General features: G+C 35.2%; 1 protein-coding gene across 1 annotated transcript; it reads right to left on the reverse strand.

The window, feature by feature from the left end:
- Positions 1-1,896: 1,896 nt before the first annotated feature.
- Positions 1,897-14,644, reverse strand: Spata22 (spermatogenesis associated 22). The gene is made up of 8 exons (XM_051181500.1): positions 14,585-14,644; positions 12,616-12,744; positions 9,990-10,050; positions 9,771-9,866; positions 5,583-5,925; positions 3,400-3,523; positions 2,451-2,548; positions 1,897-2,088 (listed from the first exon to the last, which is right to left on the reverse strand). The coding sequence occupies exons 1-8, from the start codon at positions 14,625-14,627 to the stop codon at positions 1,897-1,899; spliced, it is 1,086 nt and encodes a 361-aa protein (XP_051037457.1). The 5' UTR covers positions 14,628-14,644.
- Between the last annotated feature and the right edge of the window lie 951 nt (positions 14,645-15,595).

Genomic DNA, 15,595 nt, shown 5'->3' on the forward strand with positions numbered 1-15,595 from the left:
TTCTTAAAGAGGTTGCCATAGTCATGGTGTTTCTTCACAGCAGTAAAACCCCTAACTAAGACAACCATGGGATTATAGTTGATATTTGCAATGCCCTATTCTATACATACCCTGTGTTCCCTTTTCAGCATTTCAACTAAAATTGGCCTTCATTGGGTGGGGGGTGGGAAGGGAGGGTGGTCAGGGTGCATGTGAGGGGGAAGACAGAGTAAAAGGGAGAGAGGGAGGGAGAGGTAACTGGGATCGACATGTAAAATTTAAAAATAATAATAATAAAAACCAAACAAACAAAAAATAATAATAGGAGTCCTCTGCAATTGACCACACATTTGGTTCATGACTTAAATTTGGAGGTATGAAAAAAAAAAAAAGAACAGAGGTCCTTGGCCATCCTAACTCTGTGACCCTTTAATACAGTTCATCATGTTGTGGTGACCTGCAATCATAAAATTATTTCCATTGCTACTTCATAACCTTAACTCTACTATTGTTACGAATTATACTGCAAATATTTTTGGAGATGGAAGTTTGACAATAGGGTGATGACCAACAGGTTGAGAACCAGTGATATATACTGTGGCAAGGTTATCTCAGGCCTATTATTCCTGTTTCTGAGCCCTAGCATTGGGTTTCTCTGGTTCCATAAACTGAAAGTCACACACACCTTCAGAACCTGAAACTGTAAGAGAATTAATGTCTATGGGTCTACCCTTAAATGTGGGTGCTAGATGCTAATGTCTAAGTCACTCTTGGTAGTGGTCAAATAAGCTACCCTATAAACTGGTTCCCCTTTTCCCTATTTAATTGACCCTATCTCTCATTTCTCCCAATGGATAGAGCTCTCAGATAATGCAACTGGAAATAAGACTTTTCTCAGTATGTGACTTTAAGTTTCACAGGCAAGACAGAATGAAGCATTTCAGACTGTGAAATGCCTCATGTGTTGCTATGGCATTCGTGGAGAAAATAAAACTGCTTGGAGTTTGGACATTTTTTCTATCCTGCAAACCAAGAAAAAGAGATCAGCTGGAATATGACTGTAGAGTCCATTCGAAAAGCAATGACAGAAAAAGACAAAGATGGAGTGGCAGAACACATAGATGAGAAGGGAATGCAATGAACCAAAAGTGAGAAGCCCAGAGTGATTTGAGGCGTCAATGCTGAATGGTCATTATGACTTAAAGCTATAGTAGGCAGACATCTTTTAAATCCTACTTAAAATTTTCCTGAATTTTAACTAAAAACTGGAGTGAAATACAATAGGTTTAATTTTTTAAGTCCAATCAAGACTTCATGGACAGCACAAATTGGAGTCCATGGGATTTTAAAAGAGGATACCAAGATGGATGAATGAGGACTTGGAGAAATGAATGAATATGATCAAAACTACAATGTAAGAAATTCTCAACAAATAAAAACATTTTCTAAATAAATGTAGTAACTAACCTTCATATAGTAACAAGTGCAGAATAATACTTAAAACAATACTCATATCCATCTTGCTACTAATAGTGTGAGTGCCTCCAGCATTGTCCTTTGAAATCTGATGGTTTGTGGGCTACCACAAATGTATTATTCCATATTAAAGAATTGCCTATACCTAAGATAGAGTTTTCTGCCCTTTGGCTAAAATCAAGTTAATGATGTATGTATTTTTGTCTGTTACAGTGAGCCTTTTTACCTGAAGTAGTTCTTCAAATATAGCAAATGTAAAGCACAGCTCAATAAAACTTAAAAATTAAAAACATCTAGTCTTGCTGCTTAGGTCAAATCTATAAGAAAAGGTTTATTTTAATAAAAAGTAGTGAAATACAGAAAATAAGGCATGATTTTTAAAAACAAGTCATGCAAGTGGTAAATTAGTAACAGCAAACGCTTCGTTTATATTGTCATTGTTTACATTTCATTTACTACTTTAGTATAATACTTCATCTCAGCATCCACAATTGTAACAAATGCTTGGAAAGTCTTTTGTTCAGAAGCAGATGCTGGTCTAACAGAAACACACTTGAAAATGTTCTTGTCTGGGTCGTAGTGTCCAACACACCTGTGAACTCGGCCTCTGATCAGTCTTGGAAGTTCACGATCCTGTTTATCAAAACATGAGTCAAAAATTATTTATTGCTTCCTCTACAGGTCAATGTCTAATTTATAATATGACTAATTAAACGTGAATCACTCCAAATGATATTATTCTCTGTGTTGCTTACAAGATAATCTAGTCATACACAGATAACTTGTCACAGAAGAACTGTTCTAACCCTAATAGGGCTTCTTACAAACTAGCAAGAAGATGCTTCCTGGAAAATTATTAATACCCCATAATGGATAAAAATAATAATAAATAATAATAATGATAAAAGAATTTCTAATGTGATGGGACTGTCCTATGGTTTTGGTGGTGGTGGTGGTAGCCACAGACATTGAACAGAACACTTTAAAATACTCACAATTTCATAAAATACACATGGAAGAGTATTTTTCCCATCTCTCATGAGAAAAGTCTTTGAATACTGTGGGCCAGGTGTGACAGCTGAATCCAGGACAGCTAAGCAACATAAAAATGGTAAATTAATACTGATAAATATAAAAAAATTTAACAAAGAAAAGTTTATATTTAAGTGTCTTCCCATTACAGCCTCTCCCAGTTCTACTTATACAGTGCTATTTCACAGAGAAATTGTATCCTTTCAGTGTGTTGTATAGGTTGGCTGAATTCCAAAGCTATCATAACAATAAAATGCACTATATCAACAAATAAGCCTTGTAGTTTGGTGAAAACACCATTGAATTAGAATTCTAGTGTCAGGTCTTCAGCTTCATACTATTGGTGACATTGTTCAAACTTTATTTATTTCATTTTCTAAAACACAATATATTCATGTAAGATGTACAAGAACAGAGAAAAAGAGAACAAATAGATCACAAATGTTTCATCACTGCAGGAAATCAAATTGACATGCCTGTCTCCTTCCACAGTTACATTTTGGAGTAGAGTAAAAGCACCTAAGATCTACCTTTTGGGCTAATTTTCAATATTTACTATAGTTTTATGAAACACATAACTTCAAGTTTGTATTTTTTATTCTACAACTTTCCATCTCCTTCCCCTTGAGCAAATTATTCAACATCTCTCAAAGCTGTCTCTTCATCAATAAATACAAGTCCTAATTCATGTTAGCACTAGAAATTTTTATCAAACAGTATTAGTCAATCACTTACTAACCATTTCCTGAGTACTGGTAGTACACATCTGTTATTTTGAAGCCAGCCTACATTTCCCTAAATAAACATAATCTTTTCCAATTTGAGTTATGCTTCATGATACCCTAGGTATTCCTAATGACATTGAAAACATCCAAATGTATTACTTAAGTATTCCTGGAATATTATACATACCCAATATTTCAAAAAGAAGTACAGTTTTCTGTACTTGTGCACGCCAGTACCTCATGCTTTCAATGACTGCAGAAATGATCCTTAAAGAATTATCTTTGGCCTTTAACTGACGGAAGGGGGCTTCCTTTGGGGGAAAAAAACATAAGTATAGAAAAGTGTTCATTATATTCTTTATTCTTTTGGAACTATGTAGAGTCTAGGTCCTTATAATAAGTAAACGTGTAGAATGTGTGAAAAAAGCTACTAAAAGTTTCAATGCAATTAAATCCCCCAAATTAAAGCCAGCACCACACTGCATTGCATTATAGAATGAAAACCAGAATGTATTTAAATAAGAACTATGTGGCTAAAGAGATGGCCCAGTGGGTAAAGCATTTGCTATATAATCCTGATGACCTGAGTTTGATCCCCAGAATGCAGGAAAAGATTGAAAGAGAAAAAACAACTCCACAAATGCCCTATAACCTCCTCTACACATGTTTTGCTTGCCTGCATTTATGTGTACATATGGGTATGCCTGGTGCCCACAGAAGTCAGATAATGGTAGCTAATGCCCTGGACCTGGAGTTTCAGAAGGTTGTGAGCAATCTAATGGGTGGTAGGAACAGAATCCAAGTCCTTCAGAAGTGGGGCCAGTGTTCTTAACCACTAAACCATCTCTTCAGCACCATACTTTATTGGATTGTTTGTTTGTTTGAAGATCTGAAAATACAGCTTTTAATCTGAGCATTAGGAGGCAAAGGAAGGCTGATTTCTGTGCATTTGAGGCCAACTAGTCTACATAGTAATTTCAGGGTAACATAGTGAGACACTGTCTTAAAACAAACAAAAAATAAGCAAAAAATATACTAACTTTCAAGGGTGGGGAGCATAATTTCCTTTCTGTGGCTGAGGAAATTTTTTTCAAACTTTCTCCATCTTCACCCTCCTAAGCAAGATTTAAATATGCCTCCTTGAAAATGAGCCACTGTTACTAGGGTGACAGCATCATATCATTCTGTGTACAAGATAGCATAACATTAAGAATCACTATAAAACATGCTACCTTAGTCATATTTCCAGAAAATAAAGAAAAATAGAATTGATCCTAATAGCTTGCTAAACACAATGATGTTCAGATTATGGTCAGAACAAATACAGAGCACTTAAGCAACCAAACACTATCAGCAGTAACAACCTGAAAGGGCCAAGGGAGAAAGAGGAAATGACCAAGACCATGAAAGCTAGGCTCAAAGGGACACAGACATTGCAACTGTTATGATACTGAAGTAGGTAGAAAACTAAACCTCCACCTCTCCCCACATCTACATCCTCCTAATGACCCCCATATGGCTGACCTCTAGTAGAAGCCAGCAAACAAAGGCCCCAGAGTGAGGGACCAGGTTAAAAAAAAAATGCAACACTCCAGAGCACAAAGATGCGGAGAGGAACAATCTACTGGGCCCTGGGATGAAGAGAGAGAGAAATGATAACCTGCACATATGCAGAAAACATTTCAAAGAGCAATTAGAAATGCAGCTGAGGAAAAGGAGCATGTTCTCAAGAACTCAAAGCTGAGAGGTATCATAGTATACACCATATTCATCCCAATATGAAGAGTTCAGGATAAACAGCACTTTGTAATATGGTGTAGAAGGCAGGAAACACAGTACAGGACCAGATTATAAAACAGAAGTCAGTGAACTATGGCCTACATTCCAAATCCAACAATCTCCTTGTGTCAACTTGTACTGAATCACAGCTATGCTCATTCATTAGTGTGTTGTCCACAGCTGCTTCCAAGTTACAATGGCAGAGTTCAGTCATAAACTAAAATAATGACAATAAAGACAGTATGATTCATAAAGCCAAATATATTGTTATCTGGCACTTTGCAGGAAAATATTTCTGATATCTTGTGGGGGAGAATGACAATAAAAAAGTATGGATTGTTTCTACAAGAAATGGATGAACTATTGTTACCTTAATAATTTCTTAAAAGAGTAAAAACAAAGACCCAGTAAGAAATTCTAAAGCCACTATTAAAAAAAAGATCTGACATTTCAGAAACAAACATTCATCTACTCCAATGTGAAACTGGATATTTGTATGAATCTGCATATACCATGTATGCATCTTTCTAAACACTTACTACACATGTATAAACATGTAAATAAGCCATCCATTAATATTTAAATGCTTACCTTCAGAGCATTTTCTCCTGGAGTGTCACCCAACACTGTTTTCTTAAATTGATTTTGTTGAAAACTGGGCTTAAATGCCTGCAGTGCACTGGCTCTCTCTGGGCCTTTCACTGCAGAGCCAGGCAGTTTTGATAAGCATGTTTGTCTGAGTGCTTCAGTTTCTTTGTGTCCATGAAAGGCAGGAAATTCAGGTGTTCTTAACTGTTTCTGCCCTTGAGTTCCCAAATTCACTGCACAAGAATTGAATTCACTGTTTGGGGCTGGGCTTGCTGTTTTATGCTGAGGTCGGAAATCATTTTTATCCCAAGTTCTCAAGCTGGTATTTCTGTTGTCACCTCTGTAGCTGTAAAAGTAAAGCATAATTCTCTATCTTTCTATCTAGGAACAACTGATTAATTAGCAACAATTAGCAGTCTACAGCTACTAAGTAGTGAGAAATTTCAAACAAATCATTCATTACACAATGGTACAATATATTATTACTTCTCTTTCCAGATGAAGAGACAACTTTTAGGGAAGTAATAACTCATACAAAGATATACAGCAGCAAGTCACTTGTCTCATCTCCCAACTCAAGAGCACAGAGCTACAAACGTGTGCTTACAATAGCCAAGCCTTCATATAACAGTAATCACCAAATGAAAATAGTTTGAGAACTTTTGCTTAATTCTTTATACATTTATTTTGAAATTTTCTGCAAAGTAAAAAAAAGAAAGCTACAGCTTGCCTGTAAGGTTATTTAAAATTTTGTGCTTTCCAAAACCCTATTACCCAATGTATTTTAGCATTTATTTACCATATTACTTTAAATGACATAAATGCTGGTCAGTGTAGGATGTTAATAAGACCCAAACAAATGTAGTTCCTAAGCAGGACAGTTAAGACTTATATGGGTAAGAGAAATTAGTCCAACTCACAAAAAGTTCATTAAGAATACTGCAAGCATTACAAGGCAATCAACACAACCTACCTTTATTTTTAAAAGGAGTGGGAAGAATCTGAGAATCTAGTGATCAGCAAAAAGTCTAGGTTTTATGGGGTATAAGGCCTGTACAGTTTGAGAAATACTGTTAAATAAAGTACAAATTTAAGAATATAATGAAAAAAGAAATCAATTATGAATCTTAAGGTTATGAATACCATAAACAACATTAGTATCAAGAGAAAAATATTAGAATTATTGTTATTCTTCAGTGTTTGGGACACTCTGTCCTGCAACTATTTCCTCTGAATGAAACATTCCTTCCTGGATGGGAAAAGGAGGCTCAAAGAATTTGGGCAGCTAATGAAATTCACAAGACTCAGGAAAATCACAAGATGCAGGCCCTTCCCACAGTTACATAAGCAGCAAACATTTTTTGCAGAGATAACACTCTGGCAAAGCTAAGTGTGCAGGAAACTCAGAAATTAGCTTCTGTGAGTCATCACCTATGCTGGGATATGCTTTTCCATGATGTAGCTGCCTAATCACACTCCTATATGTAACCTTGCACACATGCTATTTTTATTATTTAAAAAACAATCACTGAGACTCACTATAGAACATGCTATCTTAGTCATACTTCCAGACAACAAAAACAGAATTTATCCTAGCTCCTAAAAAGAATTTTTAGATTTCTGAATAAAACATACAGAGCACTTAAGCACTCAAATAAAGAACTAGCAAATTTTTTAAAGCTATATTAATTCAGTACTCAAGCAAGCACTTGCCTAGACCTAAAGTCTATACACCTCATTGAACCTCTATATAGTTAGAAGAGTCATTCTGAAGCCATGGAACTTTGCTTTGGATTGGTATACTCTCACTGTCAATTAGACTGTTATGCATTAGCCACCATAGAAGAACTAGGTTGTTAACTCTTACCCTGAAAAAAAATCCAAATGCATCAAAGTTCTCAAAATAAAACCTGAAAGTACTAGAGGGAAAAGTAAGGAAAGGCACGGGTAAGGACTTCCTAAATAGAACAGTAGTTGCACAGGAAATAAGGTCGACAATTGACAAATGGGATCTCATGAAATTAAAAAAACTTCTGTACAGCAAAGGGCATATGATGGTCGATCAAGTAAAGAGGCAATCTGCTTTATGGAAGAAAATCTTTGCCAGCTATATTTCTGTCAGAGAATTAACTCAAAAACCTAAACATCAAAAAAAAAAAAAAATCAGAAGAGAGTGGGCTGTAGATTTGAACAGAGTCATCTCAAAGAAAATATATAAATGGTTAATAAGCATTTTTAAAAGTGTTCAATAACCACCAGGGAAATACAAATTTAAAATTTCAAGATTCTATACCATGGTGACAGTCAGAAGAAATAAAATGATAACAAATGCTGATAAGGATGTGGGAAAGAGAAACTCTTATTCAGTGCTGGTGAGAGTGCAATCTGATAGAACTACTGTGTAAATTAAGTGTGGAAGCTTCTCAAAAACACTAGAAATGTAAGAACCTAAAGAAAGTAGGTAGAGATGCTATAGAATGCTATCTTCTGGACATGACATGGCAATTTCTCTCACAAACACAGGAGCCGGGGTTACCTGCACAGGATCAGCATAGATGTGATAGATGATCTCTAGCCTCACTCTCTACTGAGGAAATGTTTGCAGGTGATAGTTTCTGGAGAAGAATCATTGTTATCTGATAAGATTCCCATGCTTCGGTGGAGCCTCACACCCATTCACATATGAATCAACTAATTGACCTTAGTGGATTATTTAAGAAGAGAATGGCACACATCGTTAATTCCAGCACACAGAAGGCAGAAGCACGGGGATCTCTGTGTGTTCAAGGCCATCCTGGTTTATATAATGAGCTCTGGGACAGGAAGGACTACATAGAGATACCCTGCCTTAAAAAAAAAAAAAAAAAGAAAAAGAAAAAAGAAAAGAAAAGAAAGAAAGAAAAAAAAAGACATGAAGTTGAAAGATATGGAAAAATTGGAGTAGGAAATAAGTGTTATATATAGTCATATTTCACTGTTTATGTGTATGAAATTCTCTAATCTAGTACTAGAACTACTATATGACCAAGCTGTATCACCCAGGCATATACGGAAAGGACTATATAACGTACTATGGAGACACTTCACCCACATTCATTACAGGTCTAATCACAGTATCAAAGAAAGAAAATCAACCTAGATGTCCATTAGCAATGAATAGATCATAAAAAATATGATCCCTATATACAATAGAAATTTATTCAGTTGTAAAGAAAAATTAAATTGTGAAAATTTCCAGTAAATTGATGGAAGTAGATAATATTATACTAAGTGAGGAAACCCAGGCCCATATGAACAAATGCTATGTTCTCATATGTGAATCTGGCTTCAATTATTTTAGATGCATATATTTAATCAGAGTTCCTATAGAAGCTAAGAAGCTATAAAGGAGATGTTGAGAATCAGAGTTCCTATAGAAGCTAAGAAGCTATAAAGGAGATGTTGAGAAAGTACCTTTAGAGAAGCATGACAGAACATAGGTGATATAAAAGTAGAGACTGGGAATACTAGGGGTGGAAGAGGTTATGGAGGAATGAGGATAGGCATAAAGGGAAGATCTAGGGCATAACCAAGACAAAAAGTATATGAAAAAAGTTATATGAAACCTACTACTCTTATCCAGTTTAAGCCTTACACACACACACACACACACACACACACACACACACACACACACACATTCTGCTTCCACAGATCAAAAGAAACTACAGATCAAAAATATATGGGAAAAATTACAGCTATACCCAACATATACTTTGTCATTATTACTTAAGTACATCATGACAACTATGTAACATTTAATATGCATTACATTGTATAAGTTAAAGTATATAGGAAGGTGTATACAGATTATATTCAAATACCAGTTATTTATTAATGTAGAGATTTCCTAAATGTATTTCTAAGAAAGAAAAAAAAATTTTGGCAGCAGTCTTGTAGGTCTCTAGAGCTTTCTTTAGGTTCAGTTTTCTCTTCAAACCAATAATGGCTTCCTCTTTTATGTTTGCTTTCTCTCTCTCTTCTCTCTCTCTCTCTCTCTCTCTCTTCTCTCTCTCTCTCTCTCTCTCTCTCTCTCTCTCTCTCTCTCTCTCTCTCTCTCTCTCTCTCTCTCGTCTTCTATTCCTACCCTGACTCGATCTTCCTAGAAAAAAAAAATTTTAAGGAAAGAAGAAAAAACATAGGCAGACTTACCCCCAACCACTTTGGCTTCTTTCAACATTTGACTGAATAGATTTAGGCACAGAATCTTGACTTTTCAGGGGATAAGAAGCAGAAGCTGGTATTTGCCTTTCAAGGAAAAATCTTGTTTAAATATAGTTTGTTTTCAAATTGAGAAATGTAAAATGTATACTGAAAAGTAACATCAGTCAGTAACAGACACTATTTATTGACTCATATATTAATACATACCCTGTATTCACTGTTTTCTTTAAAGGAGTCACCTCTGGATTCATAACTTCCCATGTCCAATCTCAAAATATAAGAACAGATGAAAATAAGAGAAATCCTTTTCAAATTAATTCCTAACATTTAATTAATTTGAGAGCTCTAACAAGTCGAAGATATAGACACAGTCTGTATCTTGGTTGTAGGATTTGTCATGGCCTGTCTAATTTTATAAACATCTTCCTTCCCCATTGTAAAAGCAGTAGTTTAATCTGTCTTTTCCACAATCATAACCTTGTAATTGGCAATATAAATTTAGTCAAACCCTAAACTTTATTCTACCCCAACATAAGAAATATAACTGGTAACTAGATAGCTAGTATATGAGACTAACAGTGACACAGAATCAGAGGATAAAATATCAAAATTTAACATCAAATCTAATTCTTACTATGCATGATATACACTGACATTTTCTATTCTGTTCTAGTTACTCTTTTTACTTTTAAAGATTTTTATTTTATGTTTTAATTTTGGGGCATAGTGCATAAGAACTCATGCTGTTCATGGAGGCAAGAGGATCCCCTGGAGTTGGAGTTATAAGGAGGTTGTAAAATACCTGACATGGGTTCTATGAACCAAAATCAGGCCCCCTGAAAGACAAGTAATCCCTCTTAACCTCTGAGCTATCTCTCTCTTCCCTTATACTCTCCTTTGAAAAGTTGATTTTATCCCAGACTAATAGATCAAGATAAAAATTCCTATTTCTCTGTGGAATAGTTAACACTTGTAATTTCTCAAATTAGTATTCAGCTACTTAAAAAACATTTTAAATGGTGAGAAAGATTCTAAGTGATGGAGAATAAGATGAATGCTGAGTTATGCATGTCCATTTTCTACTTTTTGTCCATAAAAAAGGAATGAGGGCCAAAGATGGCTCTCTGTGAGGAAAGTTATTCGCCATTCAAGTCTCATTCTGAGTTTGATACCAGAATCCACAGTGGAATGAGAGAACTGACTCCCAAAAGTTGTCCTCTGACTTGCACACACATACCATAATGATATGCATGCACATGTACTCATTTACATACTAATAATAAAATTAAAATTTTAAAATGGGAATGTTATATGTTAATTTTGTACTTCAAATCCCTAGTGTGGAAGAAAACCAATGACATATTGAAGTCTATGGAAGCACACTAAATGAAATTTAAAATATGAATATTGCTATATGTAAAAACATTTTAATATTATATTCACATGATTCAATTAAAAATTTTGAAGTTTGTCCCAAAAATTTAAATGTACATAACATAATCTACCAAATCTATATCAGAATGTCTGCCTATCAGTGCCTTCTTCCAGAGGTACATAAAAAAGTCAATGCACACTGAGCCAGTGAACAAGATGGCATAGTGGGAAGGCTTGCTATCAAGCATGATGACCTGAGTTTCATCTCAGGAACACAAATGCACACACATACACAAATAAATAAATGAAGTGAAAAATTAAGTCACAAACATTTAAGATCTCCCAACACTCACCACTATAGGCTATTAGTTCACAGGTGACACATATTAAAAGCTTCCTGAGCCGGGCCTTGGTGGCACATGCCTTTAATCCCAGCACTCAGGAGGCAGAGGCAGGTGGATCTCTGTGAGTCTGAGGCCAGCCTGGTCTCCAGAGCATGTTCCAGGACAGGCTCCAAAGAAATACAGAGAAACCCTGTCTCAAAAAAAAAAAAAAAAAAAAAAAAAAAGAAAGAAAAGAAAAAAAAAGAAAAAAAAGGCAGTCAATCTCTAAGAAACAGAGCTAGAATATGTAAACTCCCAGCAATGGCAGCTATTATATACAGGCATTCTAGATGAGAGTATCTTAGAACAAAGTATCTTAAATTGAGTAATTTACAAATAGGAATTTTTGACAATGTTGGAGACTAAACTATATTAGATTGAGGTGACAACAAACCAGGTGTTTGATGAAAACATGTTCTCTGCTTCAGCATTAGTCTCACTTAGTATATCCTCACAAGACAGAAGCAGCAAACATACTTCTCCTTCTTCCTTTTTTATGTTCGATAGTCCTTTACATAGAGGTAGAGTCCTCACAACTATTAGCACTTCCTAAAGGCCCATCTCCTACTCAATAGTTAATTTTCAACTTAAGAATTTTCAGAAAAGGAATAAGGGAGACAAGAAAGAAAGACATGCAAAAATGTCCTGAGAAAGCAATGACTAGAGCCAAGCACCAAAAATTCCTGGGCTTGGCCTTTTCTATAGTCTATTTCTTCCACTTTTTCTTACATTTGTATATACACTTATCCCTATTTCTGAGATAACTCAACTTCTTCCACTCTTTCCTACCAAATATGTAAGTCACAGCAATCGATGTTTTGAGAAAGAAAATAATCTTTGTAATGTAAGTTTCTACTTCATTAGAACAAAGCTCCAGACAAAAAGATTCCCTATTTAAATGCTAAGCTACCCTTGTAGACAAGGCAACTCAAAACTCCTGGGCTGGAATGCCCAGAAGGAGCCAAGTAATCTCTATTGTCTAAGCAGTGAAAAGCAGCAGGGACTTCCTGCAATGACAGACTTTCTATAACCCTCATTCTTGTCTCTTGAAATTTTCACCTTACTCATTTTCTTACCTGTTGGTAGAGGAGAGGAACCATAACTGTCAGAAATAGTACTGAAACCTGGATCATTCTGAAGTGGATTAGAAGTTAATGGCTGTCTGTTCCTCTTTTTCTGATTGAACAATGGCACAGGCAAACAGCCTACATTGGATATACCAATAAATTAGTATAAAGCAGATAAATAAATACATCTACTTCTAAAGTAATTACCATTAGCAATGTGTAATGCTGGAAAGTTTGCCTACTTCTATATGCTAATACACCAGGTATATTTATATGCCCTTGAAATGATTTTTATAATCTTTCAGAAGTCCTAAATAGCTCACCAGTGTCTCAAAAGTTCTTTCTTAGTCTATCTTATCACTTTAATTTTTACTGTAAGCAATTCCTATCTGTTTTTATTTCTAAAACCTTTCCAAAAATTACTTCTTTTCCTTATGTCCCTCCGCTACTTGTCTAGCTCCTTATGAGCTGCAGAGTACCTATAGAATATATTAGACTAAGAAAGAAGAAACTTTGAGCCATGCTTTCTGAAAATCTAACCATGTTTTAGAGTGACTGCCAGCCAACCTCTGGAGCCATAGTTACCAAAATTCAGCTTAACTAAGATTTTTTCCTAGAATTGTGATTAACAAGTGGGTTTCCAAGGTCAAAATCCCCAATGTTGAAAAATTTTATCTCAATATATTTAGTCTGGAACCCAAAATTATAATTTTTAACAAACATCCTAACTATCTATAATAATATTTTTCTATGGATCATTTTTAAAATGTCTTAAGATAGTGGTTCTCAACTTTCCTAATGCTATTTTCCTTTAATACTGTTCCTCAAGTTGTGGTAACCCCATTCATAAAATTATTTCATTGCTACATCATAACTGTAGTTTTGCTACTGTTATGAATTTTAATGTAAATATCTGATATGCAGAATATATGATATGTGACCCCCCAAGGGAATCACAACTCACAGGTTGAGAACTACTGTCTTAAAAGAGTGACAATATCCAATCCAGTGAAAATGAATACTATCACCACTTCCTCCAGATCACAGAAACAGGTTCTCCAGTCAAATAAATAAATAAACAAACTTTAAAAGCTACAAAGGAATTCAGGGTCAAAAGAGGTCTTCAAAGCAAGAACGAGAAAAACCTAGATAGGACCCAAGTTCCTAAATCTCAGTTCCGAAACTCTTGACACTCTACCATTGTCTTGCTGTACTGCAGGAGAATACTAACTCTGGACACTCTCTAATGAAAAACTAGAATCACAAAGGCTCTGGAATCAGGCTGTCTGGGTTTTAACTATGCCTTCAAAGTGAATTTGAAATATAACTTCAAAGTTAAATGTAAGCTGTTTCCTTAAATTCTTTGTGTCCATAATACATACTGAGAAGGAAAGAAGCAAAAGAATGTGGACTCTAAAATCAGAGATTTCTAGGTTTGAGTCCTGTTTCTACCACTCAGTAGATTATTTAAGGTTTTTTTGCCTTGATTTCTTTTCTAGAAAACAGAGGTGATAATAAAGAGTAAATAATACTTCTGATTAAGTGTCTAGAATATGGTATGTCCACCATAAATTATTATTATGGTCTTCATTGTACATTACAATCATTTCCCTGGCTCTCATCATTCTTGACTTCTACCCTTACATCACCTTATAATTGAGAAAATATAAATACAAAATATTAGAAAACAGAAATGTTTCTAAAAACACAAAAATGTGTTTCTTTCCTGCTTACAAGCATGATTAAATCAATCACGTAAGTTCTGTAGAAGTTAAATCTCAGTATGTTCATTTTACTCTCACCTCTCTACTACCAAGTCCTTTGCCTTGACAAACTTACTTTACCTCTTTTGAATATAAAAAGAAAATAGTCTAAACTAAATGTTTAATCCCTTTAAAAGTTCTTTCCAAAATGTTCCTAGTAACTATACATGTGTTATGTGGTATCTGAAAAATACCTAAAAATAAAAAGTTGTTACCTGCTGTACTTCGGGCTGAATTTTCATTTAGGTTTCTCTTCATTTTCTTCAGCACCAATGCTTTTTCCTTATTTATTTAGCACTTGATATTTACAAAATGTAGCTGACTAAACCTTCAAAGGAAGAAACTTGTAATTCATTTATCAACAAGATCAACTTTTTAGTCTATTAAGTATGGATATTATGGCTTAAAACTTTCAAATCTGATCACTTCAGGAATTACTTTGTGACTAAGAATTTGAAACATATTCTATTTTTCCAGCTATGTAGAATAAATTACAATGGGGTCCATATAATCTTGTTTCCTAAATAAATATTTTTCACACAATCTAAGTGATTTATTTCAGAATTCAAGACCCATTATGGGAATTCTGAACCAAAACTATAAAAGAAAAGGACCAAAGGCACTGGCAAACTTAGAGAAACAAATAAAGCATTACTTTCATTGTATTTTTTTCTGCTTTCAGTTTCCTAATATATTTGTACCTTAATTTAACAAATACTTGCCCATGAAAAGGCCAGACACAGACCCAAATAATTCCTGCTGCAAATTCACTGCTCAGTGAGACAGACCGTCGTGAACACAACTAAAATGCAAATCAAACAGGTAAACATGAATGTCCAAATGTCAGCTGCAAAAGTAAAACTCGAAAACATGAGGCATAAGACTGCCTCTTTGTGTGTCTTGAACTTGAAAGCCGAATACAGGAAACTTAGATGTTTTTGTACTACTCTAAGAACCACAATAGAGATGGGGCCGTTTTTTTTCCTCAACACAGAAACACCAACTCATCCTAAGCCTAAGGAGTTATTAAGAGGGTGTGTGTGTGTGTGTGTGTGTGTGTGTGTGTGTGTGTGTGTGTGTGTGTGTGGACAACTCAGGGGCACACCCTCGTGTGTGTGTGTGTGTGTGTGTAAGGGGACAACTCAGGGGCACACCCTCGCTCCCGCCTTGGCCTCAGGAGGCCGCCGCACGGGGCCTGTTTGGGGCCCTCCTTGAAGGAAGGGAGC

This window comes from Phodopus roborovskii, unplaced genomic scaffold, assembly GCF_943737965.1.
Source record: "Phodopus roborovskii unplaced genomic scaffold, PHOROB, whole genome shotgun sequence".
Lineage (NCBI taxonomy): Eukaryota > Metazoa > Chordata > Mammalia > Rodentia > Cricetidae > Phodopus > Phodopus roborovskii.